Here is a 16,618-nt window from a genome sequence, read left to right as displayed (position 1 = left end):
GCTCATTGCACTACTACACAAGTTTTAAAAATATTAAAGCATCAGTATTTTAGTAATGTAATGACTTACATTAAAAGCATTAATCAACATTCACTTACACCGGTAAATGGTCACCTAAGAATCAACCACATACCCAAAATAGACTATAGCCTTATATATACAAGGATTATCTTTACAAAAACAATAAACAATATGCGTAACAATGCGTACGAACTTGTCTCTTTGTCAAGACTGACTGTGTCAGCGAAAATCATGTTTACGTTTATTTGACGAAATTAATTTCTCGCTCGACGAAATCAAATTTTGTTTATCGACAAAGAGTGCATGTAATAATACTACATATGTCGCCGCCCCACGTATACATGTTAACAGTATACATATGATAATAATGCACACGAGTGTCGGTGCAAAGTTTCAAGACAGACTGATCCCTTTGTCAATTTCTGACTGACTGTACATCTATACAATTTGCGTTGAATAGACTACTGATCGGGTGACATTTATCTGTCCCGCTTGTATGTGTACCTTTGTACCTTTAATATTACCTTGGCTAAATAAATGGGAACTAATTTTATATAAATGTTGTGTCTGGCTTAAAACAAACGTGATGAAAATCCTTTTTCATCGGTTGGAATATAGTCCAAATTATCATTGAGAAGAGTTTTAAATATATTATAATATTGGTATTTTATTAATCTCATGACTTATATTGACAATATTAATTATTTCAAGTAAAAACATTTTCGCTGTGATATGAAATAAATGATCACCTAAGAATCAGACTAGTCTTATACATGTACATGAAAATATACAAGGTTTATCACAACACAAAGAGTATAAATAACAATGCATACGAGTGTCGGTGTCAACGTTTCATAGTCGACTGGTTTCTAGCTGCTGGTCGGGACACAGGGGATTGTCTTGGTTTCAGCTATTGGATGTTATTAAGTGTTTTATTACATCAACTGATCATTGTTTTTAGCTCACCTGCCTGAAGGTCCGTCGTCCGGCCGTCCGTCCGGCGTCAACTTTTCCATTCAAGCAACTTCTTCTCAATAACCAAAAGGCCCAGAGACCTAATATTGGGCCTGTAGCATGCTGGAGTAAAGGGCTACCAAGTTTGTTCAAATGAATGACCTTGACCTTCATTCAAGGTCACATGGGTTAAAAAGGCTAAAATCTTTAAACGACTTCTCAAAAACGAAGAATGCCAGGGAGTTGATATTTGGCCTGTAGCATGCTGGGTTGAAGGGCTACCAAGTTTGTTCAAATGAATGACCTTGACATTCATTCAAGGTCACAGAAATCAAAAAAGCTAAAATATTAAAACGACTACTTCTCAATAACCAAGAATCCCAGAGACCTAATATTTCGCATGTAGTATACTGGGGTGAAGGGCTCCCAAGTTTTTTTCAAATGAATGACCTTGACCTTCATTCAAGGTCACAGGAGTCAAAAAGGCTAAAATCTTTAAATGACTTCTTCTCAATAACCAAGAGTCACAGGGAACTGATATTGGGTTTGTAGCATCCTGAGGCAAAGGGCTACCACGTTTGTTCAAATGAATAACCTTGACCTTCATTCAAGGTCAAAGGAGTCAAAAAGGCTAAAATCTTTAAACGACTTCTTCTCAATAACCAACAGGCCCAGAGACCTAATGTTTGGCCTGTAGCATGCTGGGGGGAAGGGCTACCAAGTTTTAAAAATAAATTACCTTGACATTCATTCAAGGTTACATAGTTAAAGGCCGGGGATGACCTACATAAAAAAAACCGGGTGGTTAGCAATTAAGCCGATAAGGGAGTAGGAGGGGCTACAACAGCCTTTGCTGCTGCTGTAAACACAACCACATCGGCCTAAACCACGTGTGTACATGGTCACAGCAATACAGAAGCACTACAGTCATTTATGATTTGATACAGCCTGCATATTTATTTAGAAATATTCAAATTAAACAGACATTTCTATTTACATGCAAAAAAAACCCCTATTTGATTAAATATATCTTTATTTCAAATACAGACATTTATTTTTCTTATACATAAATGAGTTAAGATATCTTTATGAATAGGGTACCTATTATTATTATGTACTATACATTTTTCAGTATTCAATTCAAACATGTAAATTATATCTGAATATTTGTCAGGGACAGATATCAATTTATACCGTATTTAGCATTCTGGAAAATAATTATCTGAAAAAATACTAGATATCTGAATAAATAGGATAAATAAAACCTGAAATATAGTATATATGCCTATACCATAATCACAAATTATTAACCCACTTAGTCACATTCAGATGCTCACTGAATCACAATATGAATGTTCTCACGTGTGTATTCCTTTGTTCCATGTACATGTATAGCTTATATCACTGAAATAAATTATTTATAAATTTGTTCCAAACAGAATTTCTATAATTGTGTGTTGGGGGTTTATAGTTTTTCTTTCAATCAACCGAATATCGTCAGACATATTTGTGTACATGTACATGTATATGTTAAGAGTAAAAGTTGACCCCTTAGGTCAAGTCAATTTCATTGAAGTTGGGGTTAGTTTTACAATTAGGCGCTACTCAGGCTATCCCAGTGCAGTCAGTGTGATACATTTCATAGCTGTTAGGACACCTAGCTTTGTGACCACAGTAGATGTCAGATAACTTGATACATGTAGTTGATAAATTTTGGATATAGAATAGGGCAACTTTATTTCATGCCTATTTTCATTTTATAATTGCTCAAGGATTCCTTTGTATTGTAAATGGTATATTGAGAAAACTGAATTTGATACCTTATTCCAAACACATGTTATGATGCAACAGGAAACACTGACCTCCATCTCACTGGTCAAACAGATATAATCTGGGGAGTGTTTGGAGGGAAATATTCTCAGTAGGTCTCTCAGTCACTTGTAAGGTGTGGCAAGATAAACATGGCCAAGGAAAGAAAATACTGCTTAGTTGTGAACCAGGAACAGAGAGACACTATCTTTAGTTTGTTTGCACATTATGACTGGGATTAAGAGGAAAGTGTTTATAATGAAAATTTTACTGCCAGTGATGAATTTGAAAACAGATGTAAAGCCACAATGACAGAGCCTGATAATATGTCAAAGGAATATGAAGAAACCGGCGATTCATCTCAACTAGAGTACTAGTAATATGCAGAATTTATTATTACAAAAGATACGCTGTCAATTGAGTGACGTACTCATTGTTTTAGTCAACCATGTGTCACAGACAAAACTTTCAGACAGATATGGTGGGAAACTGAAAACCAAACACAACATGCACGGAATCATCATTGCAGGAAAGAAATGTACAAAAGGCTTTGGGTTACAAGTCTGGAAAGATGCTAAATACTTAAAAAAGAAAAAAACAAGCTCTAGAGAGGAAAAGTCAAACACAGAAACTTGTGTGGCATAAACGTGATATTATGCCTAACTGTGTTGTACAATTAGTAAGGAGCTGGTATCCTAATCCAGATGGTGTTCCATACATGGGTCATTTGTGGGACTAAATCTGATCACTAGCCGAGAGAACCTGTGTGATACTTATTCTAGACTGTAATTCTTGATGGAGTAGATTAACTCTGGTGATTATTGCTTTATACATATTTGTTTAGGAAAAGTGTGAGATAATTGGATTAATGTACATTCCTGTAACATATATGTACCTCAGGGATCTAGTTTCGGGACATTGCCGCCAAAATGTTGATAAGGTAGGAGATTTTGTTTACTCAGCATGCGTAGCTAGGGTCATAGCAACGCTGTGTATGTAAACTTCCGGTATCAACTTCTGGGGAGGCAAATTCAAATTTCAAATTTGATTGACAGCCTCCAACATTGGCAAATAAACATTTTACATCAGGATTAAAACTAAATTAGATTTTTAAAAAGAAAACCATTACCATATTCAGATTCCTTACAAGAAAATCTACATCCCCAACAAAATTAGTAACATCAGCTTTATTGAAAAACATGAATTTATAGAAAATCCTTCTCTGAAGTGAAGGCAGCCAAAGTTTTGCATATTCCTCCATTTTCCTGAGTTGTCTCCCTTTTATACCCCATCCCGGCCTTTAAACAAGAGGCCCAGTGGGCCTGTAACGCTCACCTGGCTCTACAGCAACTCTGAAGTTGATTGAGGTCATTTCTACAGATACTATGCTGGTTATCTCTTTATTCAAGTATCATAGTAAGCTAGGTTTATTCATATTAATAAATTTTCTAGTCCAGCATTCTATTTGTCTAATATCAGGTCTCGCAGGCTCTTGGCTATCGCAAAATCATTGTTTACAGATTTAAGCCGATATAACCCCTGTGACCTTGAATGTAGGTCAAGGTCATTTATTTGAACAAAATTGGTAGCCCTTTACCCCAGCATGCTAAAGGCCCAATATCAAGTCCCTGGGCCTCTTGGTTATTAAGAAGTCAATTGAAGATTATAGTCTATTTGAACAATGTGACCTTTAGTGACCTTGAATGAAGGTCATTTATTTAAACAATCTTTGTAGCCCTTTACCCTAGCATGCTACAGACCCAATACCAAGTCCCTGGGCCTCTTGGTTATTGAGAAGAATTCGTTTGAAGATTATAGCTTATTTGACCCATTTGACCTTGAATGAAGGTCAAGGTCACTTATTTGAACAAACTTGGTAGCCCTTCATCCCAGCATGCTACAGGCCCAATATGAAGTTCCTGGGCCTCTTGGTTATTGAGAAGAAGTTGTTTAAATGAAAAAGTTGACGCCAGACGGCCGGACGGACGACAGACGCCGCACCAGGGCATAAGCTCACTTGCCCTTTGGGCAGGTGAGCTAATAAAACCAAAAGCAACTTATTTCTTTGTCCTGAGTTTTATTCCAAAAAAATATTTATGTATCAGATTGTGCAAAAATGAACACAGCCTTATAAAAAGGCCTGTTTGATAATATTAACAATATTTTAACATGTAAACAAGTTCAGGCATTATAGTCTTTCACATAAAACAGTTGTTTACCGCATACTATTTTTTTTCTTCAAAATAATCATGGCATGTTATTTACGAAACATTCGCTGGTACATACCGGCTCTGCTATCTGTGAAAATGTAATTTTTTATTAATGGACATGCTTCAGTTGTCACATTAAATCTGTACATATCTCATTAAATTTGTTAAAACATCCAGTTATAATCCAGTGATTTCAATATAACAACATTCCATTGAATAAACCACTGGGTGTGGCCATTCTAAAGCAACATAGCATGCAGAGAGGCAGTTTCTGTCCATGTTCTTTACAACTAGCCTCAATATAGAAAGTTTCCAGTCTATCGCTGTGGAATTGTACATTACACATCACATAAGTCATGTCATCCGTGACGGACTTTGTCACTGTGGAATTGTCCGTTACACATCACATACGTCATGTCATCCGTGACAGACTTTGTCACTGTGGAATTGTACATTACACATCACATAAGCCAGGTCATCCGTGACGGACTTTGTCAGTGTGGAATTGTCCGTTACACATCATATAAGCCAGGTCATCAGTGACAGACTGTATCACTGTGGAATTGTCAGTTACACATCATATAAGCCAGGTCATCCGTGACAGACTTGGTGCATGATTGTTGTAAAGAGAGCCATCAACTGTAGATACTCATCAGCTCCGTCCATTAAACATTTGTCAACAACCTGGAAAACAACAAACAAATAACTCAACATTCTGATTACTTGTGTAGGAAACACATTCATTGCATCTTCATTTTTTTTGGTTTGTTTTTGTTTAACGTCCTATTAACAGCCAGGGTCATTTAAGGACGTGCCAGGTTTTGGAGGTGGAGGAAAGCCGGAGTACCCAGAGAAAAACCACCGGCATACAGTCAGTACCTGGCAACTGCCCCACGTAGGTTTCGAACTCACAACCCAGTGGTGAAGGGCTATTGATGAAGTGTCGGGAAACCTTAACCACTCGGCCACCGCGGCCCCTCATTGCATCCTGAATATCAGGGATATGGCCAATGTTAAAATATTGTGTTGTTTTTGAAAGATGTGCAATTTCGTGGAATGCATACCTATACGCGAATGTCATATGTCCTAGATAATGACCTATCTAGCTGTGATGTCACAAGTGTGTAATATATCCGCTGTATTGGTATAGTTAAACAAATGACACAGACGAAACATAAGATCAAAATTAATGTTTTTTTGAAATTTCTGTTAATTTGAACTGTTTTGACCCCGAACATCAGTCCCTGGGGGTCAGTCAGAGCCAACATGTGCATACCATCAAACTGTCACCCAACGCTGATAATGTTTATTAAGTAAGAATGTATTTCAATAGTAATCAAATAATTGATAGTCAAAAATGTTATTTTCCTATACAATCATCTGTAATGTTTGCCCACTTCCCAAAGGAAAACAAGGAAACCAAGGGTAATGAAATTCACAATTTTGGTAAAGCACCTTAAGACCCTTACATCTATGAAAAGTATTTGATTCTACCTTATTTAGGTCTTGAGGAGAGTTTTGAAATTTCAATCAATTTGACCCCTCTTGGCCGCCCTGACCCTCGGTCCCCTGCGTGGTGGGGACCATATAATTCACAATTTTAGTTGAGCTTTGTCCATGGAACGTTTTTGAATTTGGTTCAGGGGTTTCTGAGTAGTTAAAACTGTAAATTGTTTAGGGACACATGACGACAGATAAAAGCCGGTTAGAAAAGTCATTCAGGGTACAATTTAACACAACGTGTCCTTAGTCACAAATGTACACTAGTAACAGCCATAGTGCCACAAATTTTTATGTTTCTTATAAAAAAAATTACAGAGATCTCTACAGCATTCAGGTCTTTAATTAATTTCTGTGTAAAGTGAAACCTGTCTAAAATGACCATGAGTATTCTGACATCCTTAAAATCCTGTGTAATCTGACCTAGAATAGTTCAACATTCTGTCTAACCTGACTGGTATAGTCTGTGATCTACGTCCTGTTTTCCCAATATTATGCTGAAATGTCCATATACATAGGCACGGGTATCAAGTTACTAGTGTTGGGAATCGGTTGAATTTTTGTGATCGATCATCACTTGTGTGTAACCGATCGATGATCGATTAAAATCGATTAATTTCCAAATGTATATTTTGTATTCATGTCTCAATATTTTGTGAAATGCTTTCAACAACAATTTCAGTAACTAATAACTGTTATACCTATATAGCTACATGCATACTATCTTCCTGTGTGTTTATTTGTTTATTACACAGATAAAAATGAACCAAAATTGGTTTTTTTAATAATTTTATCCAACACATAAAAAACAACAACAAAAGGATTGTTCATTGGAGTATTTAGCTCATTGGAAATTTTTGCACGGGCTGTAAAATGCTTTTAATCCATCCGTTATCGAAAGTCTAATATACTTTGAAAACAAAAGTAGAACTGTGACTTACCATTGAAGGAATACGACTTTCTGCACATTTTATAAATAGTTTTTGTCATATTTAAGGTATCAGTAATTAACAGACCTAATGCTTCTTGTTTTCATTAAAAACCAAAATGTTTCCATAAAATAGACCCTGTGCGTTTACCAGGAAGAAGGATCGTATACATTGACGTTGCTTCCATAGCTAGTCGCTTATGTTCTCACAAACAAAATCTTAGTCATCGGTACGTTTGCATTCCTCCTAGTATTACAACACTGTACCAGTTATTGCGACGCTTGATTTTGTATGATACAAGCATAACCATTTCCCGCAAGCGACTGTGTTGTAGGCCTAGACATTGTCAAGCTGAACTTGCGGATGTTTATCTGAAATCGGCGAATATATTTTCATAAAACTTGAAGTAGGGCACTTCCGACGAAACTCGATTACATATTTCTTACTCGATTAATTGATCAAACGTCTCAAACAAGTGATACTCGACGAACTCGATTAATCAGAACACCACTACAAGTTACATAGACAGAAATTTGGCAGGAACTGCACTTACTAATTCTATGCTAAAACATTAAGCATTAGAATATATGTGTTGTGCCCTTCATAATTTTAGTAGGCAATCCAAAAACTTAATTCTCATCAGTCGGACAATCTGTCGATTTATTTTATTGACACGTTTTGAGCTGATACAGAAATATAGAAATCAGCCTTTCGGTTTAGGAGGTGTTGTCCGAACAAACTTAAAGTTATGGTTCTTATCGGAAAACATGTTTATGGTGACCAGTTGCCATAGCAACCATAATTTTGAGGAAAAGAAAGTGAGATGCAAATAAACACATGGTCCTCTATATTTGTGTGAAGTTTCATTGAAATCGGTCCTTCGGTTTAGGAGGAGTTGTCCGGACAAAATGTGTCTACAGATAGACGAACGGCAGGACGGACGGACAGACAGACAACCTGATTCCAGTTTACCCCCCTAACATCTTGGGGGGGGGGGGGGGGGGGGGGTATAAATACTTCTGCAGTCTTTCACTTACCGCCAGCTTTTCAAAGACGACTGCCTTCTGTTTGTCAGATAGGTCCTCCTTTTCTATCAGTTTCTCATGCATCTGTGTGATGACCTGTGAGGCGGAGTGACCGTCATTAATCAGACCCTGTCAGGAAGATAATAAAAGCTCTCTTTACTCCCTGTGTACACTGTATGTCGAGTGCCAGGGTTGGATTCCCCGATCGGATGTGAAAGAGTTAATCCCACTGTATGTCGAGTGCCAGGGTTGGATCCCCGATCGGATGTGAAAAAGTTAATCCACTGTATGTCGAGTGCAAGGGTTGGATTCCCCGATCGGATGTGAAAGAGTTAATCCCACTGTATGTCGAGTGCAAGGGTTGGATCCCCGATTGGATGTGAAAGAGTTAATCCCACTGTATGTCGAGTGCAAGGGTTGGATCCCCCGATCGGATGTGAAAGAGTTAATCCCACTGTATGTCGAGTGCAAGGGTTGGATCCCCCGATCGGATGTGAAAGAGTTAATCCCACTGTATGTTGAGTGCCCCGATCGGATGTGAAAGAGTTAATCCCACTGTATGTCGAGTGCCAGGGTTGGATCCCCGATCGGATGTGAAAGAGTTACTCCCACTGTATGTCGAGTGCAAGGGTTGGATTCCCCGATCGGATGTGAAAGAGTTAATCCCACTGTATGTCGAGTGCAAGGGTTGGATCCCCGATCGGATGTGAAAGAGTTAATCCCACTGTATGTCGAGTGCAAGGGTTGGATCCCCGATCGGATGTGAAAGAGTTACTCCCACTGCATGTTGAGTGCCCCGATCGGATGTGAAAGAGTTAATCCCACTGTATGTCGAGTGCCAGGGTTGGATCCCCGATCGGATGTGAAAGAGTTACTCCCACTGTATGTCGAGTGCAAGGGTTGGATTCCCCGATCGGATGTGAAAGAGTTAATCCCACTGTATGTCGAGTGCAAGGGTTGGATCCCCGATCGGATGTGAAAGAGTTACTCCCACTGTATGTCGAGTGAAAGGGTTGGATTCCCCGATCGGATGTGAAAGAGTTACTCCCACTGTATGTCGAGTGCAAGGGTTGGATTCCCCGATCGGATGTGAAAGAGTTAATCCCACTGTATGTCGAGTGCAAGGGTTGGATCCCCGATCGGATGTGAAAGAGTTACTCCCACTGTATGTCGAGTGCAAGGGTTGGATTCCCCGATCGGATGTGAAAGAGTTACTCCCACTGTATGTCGAGTGCAAGGGTTAGATTCCCCGATCGGATGAGAAAGAGAATGTGGTCAACTGCCCGATCATGTGACTAAGACTACTGGTATTCTGCTTTCCTTCCATACTAAGACCCCTTGTGTGCTTTCCTCCAGGAAAACACGAGTGATCTATATAAGTTGACACAACGTATTCAGGAAATGTTGTAAAATAACGAGGAAGAAAATTCTATAAACACTTTAATTCCTTACTTAGTTCATCCATTGCATGCATCTAGAACTTAACTGATTTCAAAAACCATTTCGTAAACAGGATTTTCTAAAAATTAATTTAGATTTTTCTTTAACTTCTTATTAAAAATAGATTAATGCACCATCAGCTTTTTACAGAATTTGTCTATTATGTGGACCAGACAAATTCAGGTGAGTTTGTAAATACATATTTTTTTGCAAGAACGGGATGTTATTTTTATCCCACATAGATATAAAATGCAATAGAAGTCCTGGTATATCATAGTTTGATGAATTACATACCTGTATGCCCGCGTCCAGTTTCTCGTACGAGTCCGAGCTACACACTACAATCAAGTCGTCCAAGGTCTGGTCAGGAACAACCTGCAAATCATCCATCAAAGTTGATTACAGATATTGTAAACTATGAATATATTAGTGCAATTATATAAATCATATCATTAAAGAAACCTTACTAAGAGAGACAGATCACTGTCAAAGATTTCTCTGTCACTGCTAAATAAAAGAGTCTGATTTCTCTCATCACCCCCTAGGGTATGATTCCTCTGTCAACCTCTAGGGTGTTATTTCTCTGTCACCCCCTAGGGTGTAATTTCTATGCCCCCCTAGGTTATGATTTTTCTCATCACCCCCTAGGGTATGATTTCTGTCAGTCCCTAGGGTATGATTTCTCTGTCACCCCCTAGGGTGTGATTTTTCTGCTAGGCCCGAGAGTGTGAATTCTTTGTCACCCCCTAGGTTGTGATTTCTCTGTCAGTCCCCAGGGTTTGATTTCTCTGTCAACCCCAGGGTGTGATTTCTCTGTCAACCCCTAGGTTACTGACTCAACCCTGCTATTGCTAACTCAACTCTGCCATTTCTAACTCACCCCCACTATTTCTAACTCACCCCTGCCATTTCTAACGTACCCCCACTATTTCTAACTCACCCCTACTATGTCTAACTCACCCCTGCTATTTCTAACTCACCCCTGCTATTTCTAACTCACTCCTGCTATGCCTCACTTCCCCTACTATGCCTCACTTCCCCTACTATGTCTGACTCACCCCTGCTATGTCTAACTTACCACTGCTATTTCTGACTTACCCTGCTATATCTGACTCACCCCTGCTATGTCTGACTCACCCCTGCTATGTCTGACTCACCCCTGCTATTTCTAACTCACCCCTGCTATTTCTAACTCACCCCTGCTATGTCTGACTCACCCCTGCTATTTCTGACTCACCCCTGCTATGTCTGACTCACCCCTGCTATGTCTGACTCACCCCTGCTATTTCTAACTCACCCCTGCTATTTCTAACTCACCCCTGCTATTTCTAACTCACCCCTGCTATGTCTAACTTACCACTGCTATTTCTGACTTACCACTGCTATATCTGACTCACCCCCGCTATGTCTGACTCACCCCTGCTATGTCTGACTCACCCCTGCTATGTCTGACTCACCCCTGCTATTTCTGACTTACCCCTGCTATGTCTGACTTACCCCTGCTATTTCGTTGATGTCAGCCTCTGTAATAGTTTCCTCTGTTTTAAGCCTTGAAGCACTTTGTAGATATGTGATAGCCTTTCTCAAATCTCCTTCAGATGTTCTTAGCAGAGCCTTGATCCCCTTGTAAAAACAATTAAAAATAATTTTTAATTAATCATACTAAAACTAATGTTCCAAGCACAAATGTACCATATTCAATGTTTAAAACACTTGTGTATCAGGTTCACTGATCGGAATCCCTTTATATGAACAGTTACGACTCTAACCAGGTATTTTAAAAGTAAAACATTTATGACATAAACATCAATGATTTCAGTGTAATATTCCGCAGAAAATCTTCCAATATCCCCTTTATCCTTATAAGGAAATACCTCGTCATCGCAGCTGATGCTTTCCTTGTCACAGATGCCCTTTAACCTCTTTGTCAGCGTATCCTCGGACAATGGTTTAAAACGGAACTTGGCACACCTGGAAGCGATAGGCTCTATGATTCGGCTGACGTAATTACAGATCAGACAAAATCGTGTTGTCTTGGTTTCTTTCTCCATTGTTCTTCTTAGAGCGGCCTATAACAATCAACAAAAACAAAAGTTTTATATGAATTATACCATTAATATAAAGCCTGATTACCTCGGAGGCCTAACCTCAGGGTTAATACGGATTATGTCGAACCATATTCAACACCTTTTCAAGGCTTTTTCAATGTCCTAATCAAATTTCAAAGGCCCATTTTACCCGTCATCTAAGTCAACTTGAGAGGGAACAACAGAACCAAAAATTTTTTTATAACTATCCACTTGATTAAAATAAAATTTGACATGGTAATTATTAACGTCTGTAGGGGAGGTAGCATATATAGACAAAGTTGAATCCAAATGATCAGTGGCCAGGGTTTCACTTCTCCGAATGAGTCCTTAATATTCAAGAATTTTTCAAGGCTGTAGACAGATTTTCAAGGCTTTTCAAGGTCCAGAATGAAATTCAAGGCTTTTCAAGGTCCAAAGTGAAATTCAAGGCTTTCTCAAGGCCTGTGCTAAACATGAATCTGCTAACTCTACGGATCCTATAGTTTTTGTGCAAACTCTTTTGGTCATTTTATTGAAAGATTCACTGTCTATGGACAGCCTTTCATAAAATTTACTGACAGACATTTCCTACTTTTTCTGGAATGTCACTGGAAATATATCTATAATCTTGTATGCCTATGTATAATATATGTATAATATATGTATAATATTTTATGCCTATGTATAATATATGTATAAAATATGAATATTATTTTATGCTTTCGGTCTCCATCACAGGATTAATGAGCTTGTAATTGTAAATCCATCAAAAGCAAATTGCATTTTGTGAAATTTGACTATAAACATTCAAAAGAAAATCAATACGGTTATCCTATAGGCAAAACATATAAACAACGCTCTCCAATAAATTGGACCATTGAATGGTTTCCCATGTTGGGCTCACTGTCTTTACGCATACATTCAAAAGAAAAATAGTTATTTGTGACGTTGGAAATAAGGAATGAGAGAATAATTTGTTATTTAGGAAGGGTGAAATATAATCCTAATGAAGTGTTTCCTGTCGACCTTTGAATTTGTAGCATACCTGTGCAGGAGAAGTCATGGAATCAGCTTCATCCAGGATAATGATTTTAAATGGCGGGCACGGTTTGCCACTGAAACATGAAAAGTTTGTTGACAGAAAAACCATTATTTTGGGTTTAAATCTCAATTACACAGTATCTTGGAAAATCTATAATTCAATTTTATTTCATTTTTTGGACACTAAAATAACCTGGAAATGGCCCAGAGGGAGGTATAAGATGGCATTGTCAGGTGTGAGATGTGGAGTGTGAGATGTGGAATGTGAGATGTGGAGTGTAATATGTGGAATGTGAGATGTGGAGTGTGAGATGTGGAGTGTAATATGTGGAATGTGAGATGTGGAGTGTGATATGTGGAATGTGAGATGTGGAGTGTGAGATGTGGAGTGTGAGATGTGGAGTGTGATATGTGGAATGTGATATGTGGAGTGTGAGATGTGGAGTGTGAGATGTGGAGTTTGGGATGTGGAGTGTGAGATGTGGAGTGTGATATGTGGAGTGTGATATGTGGAATGTGAGATGTGGAGTGTGATATGTGGAATGGTGCACTGACGGTCTTATATAGATATTAATTTACCAGACCAACATTAATTGACATATATTTCAGATTCAAATTATTATAGAAACATTAGACACTGGAAAACTTTGCTGTACATCTCATACATACTCTGGTCGTGTACCGCTGGCTGTTTGCTGTGAAAACCTCTTCACCTTATCTCGAACCACGCCAATTCCTCTCTCGTCAGAAGCATTCAACTCCAAAACTCTATTTTTGAACATTTCTGGCCTGGATTTTAACAAAATATTTTTTTTTCATTATTTTACATTCAATGGTTAACCTGTGGCATTGGAGGAAGCTTCAGTGCCAAAAAAAAATCCAGAAATTGGATAATGGGACCATAATAATACCAACCCGGCGGGTATATCAATTTTAAAACCTTTCTCCAAAGGAAAATAGGTAGGTTTTTATAAAACCCAACGGATATCTGGTGTTCAGATCTAGACTTTCATCATTATTTATAACATTAAGCCTGATACAGGAACAAGATCAAAATCTCATTGAAAAGTAACATTTCTCAAAATGCAATAAATGCTGACTAAAGTTTGTACTTGTGCATAATACACAGGTACCTTTTTATATTTTGTTTTCAAAAAAAAAAAAATTAAATAAATAAACTGCACATATATGGGATAAGTATTTAAAAACAACATAACAAATACATCTCCTGCAACTTCAGTGAAAATAATTTCCATTTTCAAGGTCTTAGTGTAAGATCTGTAAACTTACCCAAACAAATCTCTGGCAGCAGCAAGAATAGTTGAAGTTTTACCTGTACCAGGGGGACCATAGAAAAGGAGGTTCGGCAGCTGGAAACCACAAACATACACTCACAAATTTTTGGTAAGGTACATCCAAATCTGACTTTCATATGCAACTAGCACTAGCTACATTATTTCAGTTTCATATGTCCTTAGATCCCAAGAATCTTTATTAAATGTAAAATCTGGTATTTTTTTTTGTGTGATGGTAAAATCCAGCAATATATAAAATCCCACTTTCCTCCTTATACTTTATTTACAATTTTGCTGCACATAAAATTCCCACTTGGTGATTTCAAAAATAACCAGGAAAAACACTGAGAACTTATCATAATCAATAATTTGAAAATACAGTGAGTCTTAAGCATTTGACAGTTCTTGATTGATTACAGGTCTTACATCAGAACACTGTAAAGACTTCTTAAGGACCGCCACTACTTCATCTTGGTAAGCTACGTCATCCACACTCCGAGGTCGGCTGAAAAGTGTAGTTAGATATAATGTATCTGGCATCAACAAAATAGCCAAGTTACAACAAACCAAGTATGTACTAAACTAGTCAATCTAGTGAATAATGCAATTCAATATGTCTAGTGTTAAGAGTCCTTGGGTTAAAATCCCAGACTGGTTGCTGCTTTCATTATCTCTCTTTTGACAATTCACATCCAACTATAAATAAACTCACAGTCAATGTCAATATGGGGGAGTGGAGACATAATATAGTAAATTGTAGAAATCCAGACAAACCTGCCGTGGGTACAGGTGTATACAAGAGGTATCATCAAAAATCCAGGTAATTTGTGCATAAAACATCTATATAGCACAAAATAATAGTTCTTTAAAATGTTCGATTTTTATCTGCAATAAAAAATTTGACAATTGAAAGAACCACAGTGTTAGGTTCGCTTTCTTATGCACATGCTGGCATGCCGGCACGGTCAATGTAACAAAGTGCATGATCAATTAATTACATTAGGGACCTCTGGCTTACCAGTCATTTGCTGAACCAATTGAGCTAATTAAAAGAGATATTATCTCTAGCCATGTGGTATATATTGTGGCTAGTATCTATTGTCACAATTACTATAATGTGACTAATATAGAACAGTCACACAGTGCAACTTTCAATTATTTTTATGGGCAATATTTATGCACATATTCACTTTGGGGAAAACCACCAACTTGGGTATAATACGCAACTATCGATATGACTTTGAGGTTCGACAAATAACAAAAATGTGAATATCTGATAATGAAAAAATCACGATATGAACCTTCGAAGCTTATATTATAGGACTAGTAAAGACCCTTGGCTTGAAAGTATGTTTTTTTACCCCAAAAATGATATTTGACTCTTTGGACCAAGACTGACGTCTTTTTATATGTTTTTGACACCATCTAATTTAAATACAATCATCACTATACAAAATAAACCGATTTGATTGATACTTCTGAAACTGGATCCCCCAATTACCAGGTCGGGGAAACCCCGAGATCGGCGTATAATACCTCGATCGGCCTATTATACGCCGATTGAGGTATGGATTTGTTACTAAAAATAGCTCAAATCAATTTAAACTCATCTTTTTTTAAATTTCTATCCAAGTCGCATGAATTTATGACAAAATAAATAATATTTTGCTGAAATATGTTTAATGGAAGCAGTGGCTACTTAGAAACTTGATGTTACAATCGCCGCCGTAGTAACACTACCATCATTATAACATAGGCCATATAGGTCCTAGACCGCATCTGTTTTCAGTTCTTTCCCGCACTCAAATAAATTTAATTTTTGTATTTGTATAACGTTAAATAGGCCGATCGAGGTATTATACGCCGATCTCGGGGTTTCCCCGACCCGATTACAGCGAGTGTCAGCGTTGTTTAATACGACAGTGATGATCTTTTGGATGTACTTACTATTTTTCAACCCACGGAACCTGTCTGGTCTTTTTAGATTGTTCTTCTTTATCAGCACTGGAAGAAGCTGATTTCTCCTTGGCTCTTTCTAAAGCAGCACTGCCTCCTTTCAAAAATGCATGCATACTGCCTTTCTTTCTCGTACAGTATTCTGCAATACACACGAAGAGAAAACTGTTGAATTTACATTAACGTTATTAATTGTTTTATTTCAATACATTTTAATGTGTTCTTAGAGTTAAAGGCGTCGTTTTTAACATATACATTGAAACATACAATACCAGTGTTTCCAGAATATATTTCCCGCCAAGTAATGCCGAATGAAATAAACAGGAAGTAGACTAACAACAAATCTTCGTAAATAGGAGAGTTCCAATC

At 37.7% G+C, this 16,618-nt stretch overlaps 1 protein-coding gene across 3 annotated transcripts; it reads right to left on the bottom strand.

Moving 5' to 3' along the window:
* Positions 1-4,844: 4,844 nt before the first annotated feature.
* On the bottom strand, positions 4,845-16,611 carry LOC117342063 (replication factor C subunit 4-like). 3 transcript variants are annotated; one of them, XM_033904037.1, is made up of 11 exons: positions 16,522-16,611; positions 16,241-16,391; positions 14,720-14,798; positions 14,289-14,368; positions 13,668-13,787; positions 13,003-13,072; positions 11,763-11,957; positions 11,386-11,511; positions 10,183-10,263; positions 8,461-8,577; positions 4,845-5,678 (listed from the first exon to the last, which is right to left on the bottom strand). In XM_033904037.1, the coding sequence occupies exons 2-11, from the start codon at positions 16,363-16,365 to the stop codon at positions 5,586-5,588; spliced, it is 1,086 nt and encodes a 361-aa protein (XP_033759928.1). In that variant the 5' UTR covers positions 16,366-16,391; positions 16,522-16,611; the 3' UTR covers positions 4,845-5,585. The 3 variants fall into 3 exon arrangements, with proteins under 3 accessions (XP_033759928.1, XP_033759930.1, XP_033759929.1); XM_033904039.1 differs by having other exon boundaries at positions 11,386-11,491; positions 11,860-11,957; XM_033904038.1 differs by having other exon boundaries at positions 16,517-16,584.
* Positions 16,612-16,618: the final 7 nt, after the last annotated feature.

Source organism: Pecten maximus, chromosome 14 (assembly GCF_902652985.1).
Source record: "Pecten maximus chromosome 14, xPecMax1.1, whole genome shotgun sequence".
Lineage (NCBI taxonomy): Eukaryota > Metazoa > Mollusca > Bivalvia > Pectinida > Pectinidae > Pecten > Pecten maximus.
This window is presented reverse-complemented; position numbering and strand designations above follow the sequence as displayed.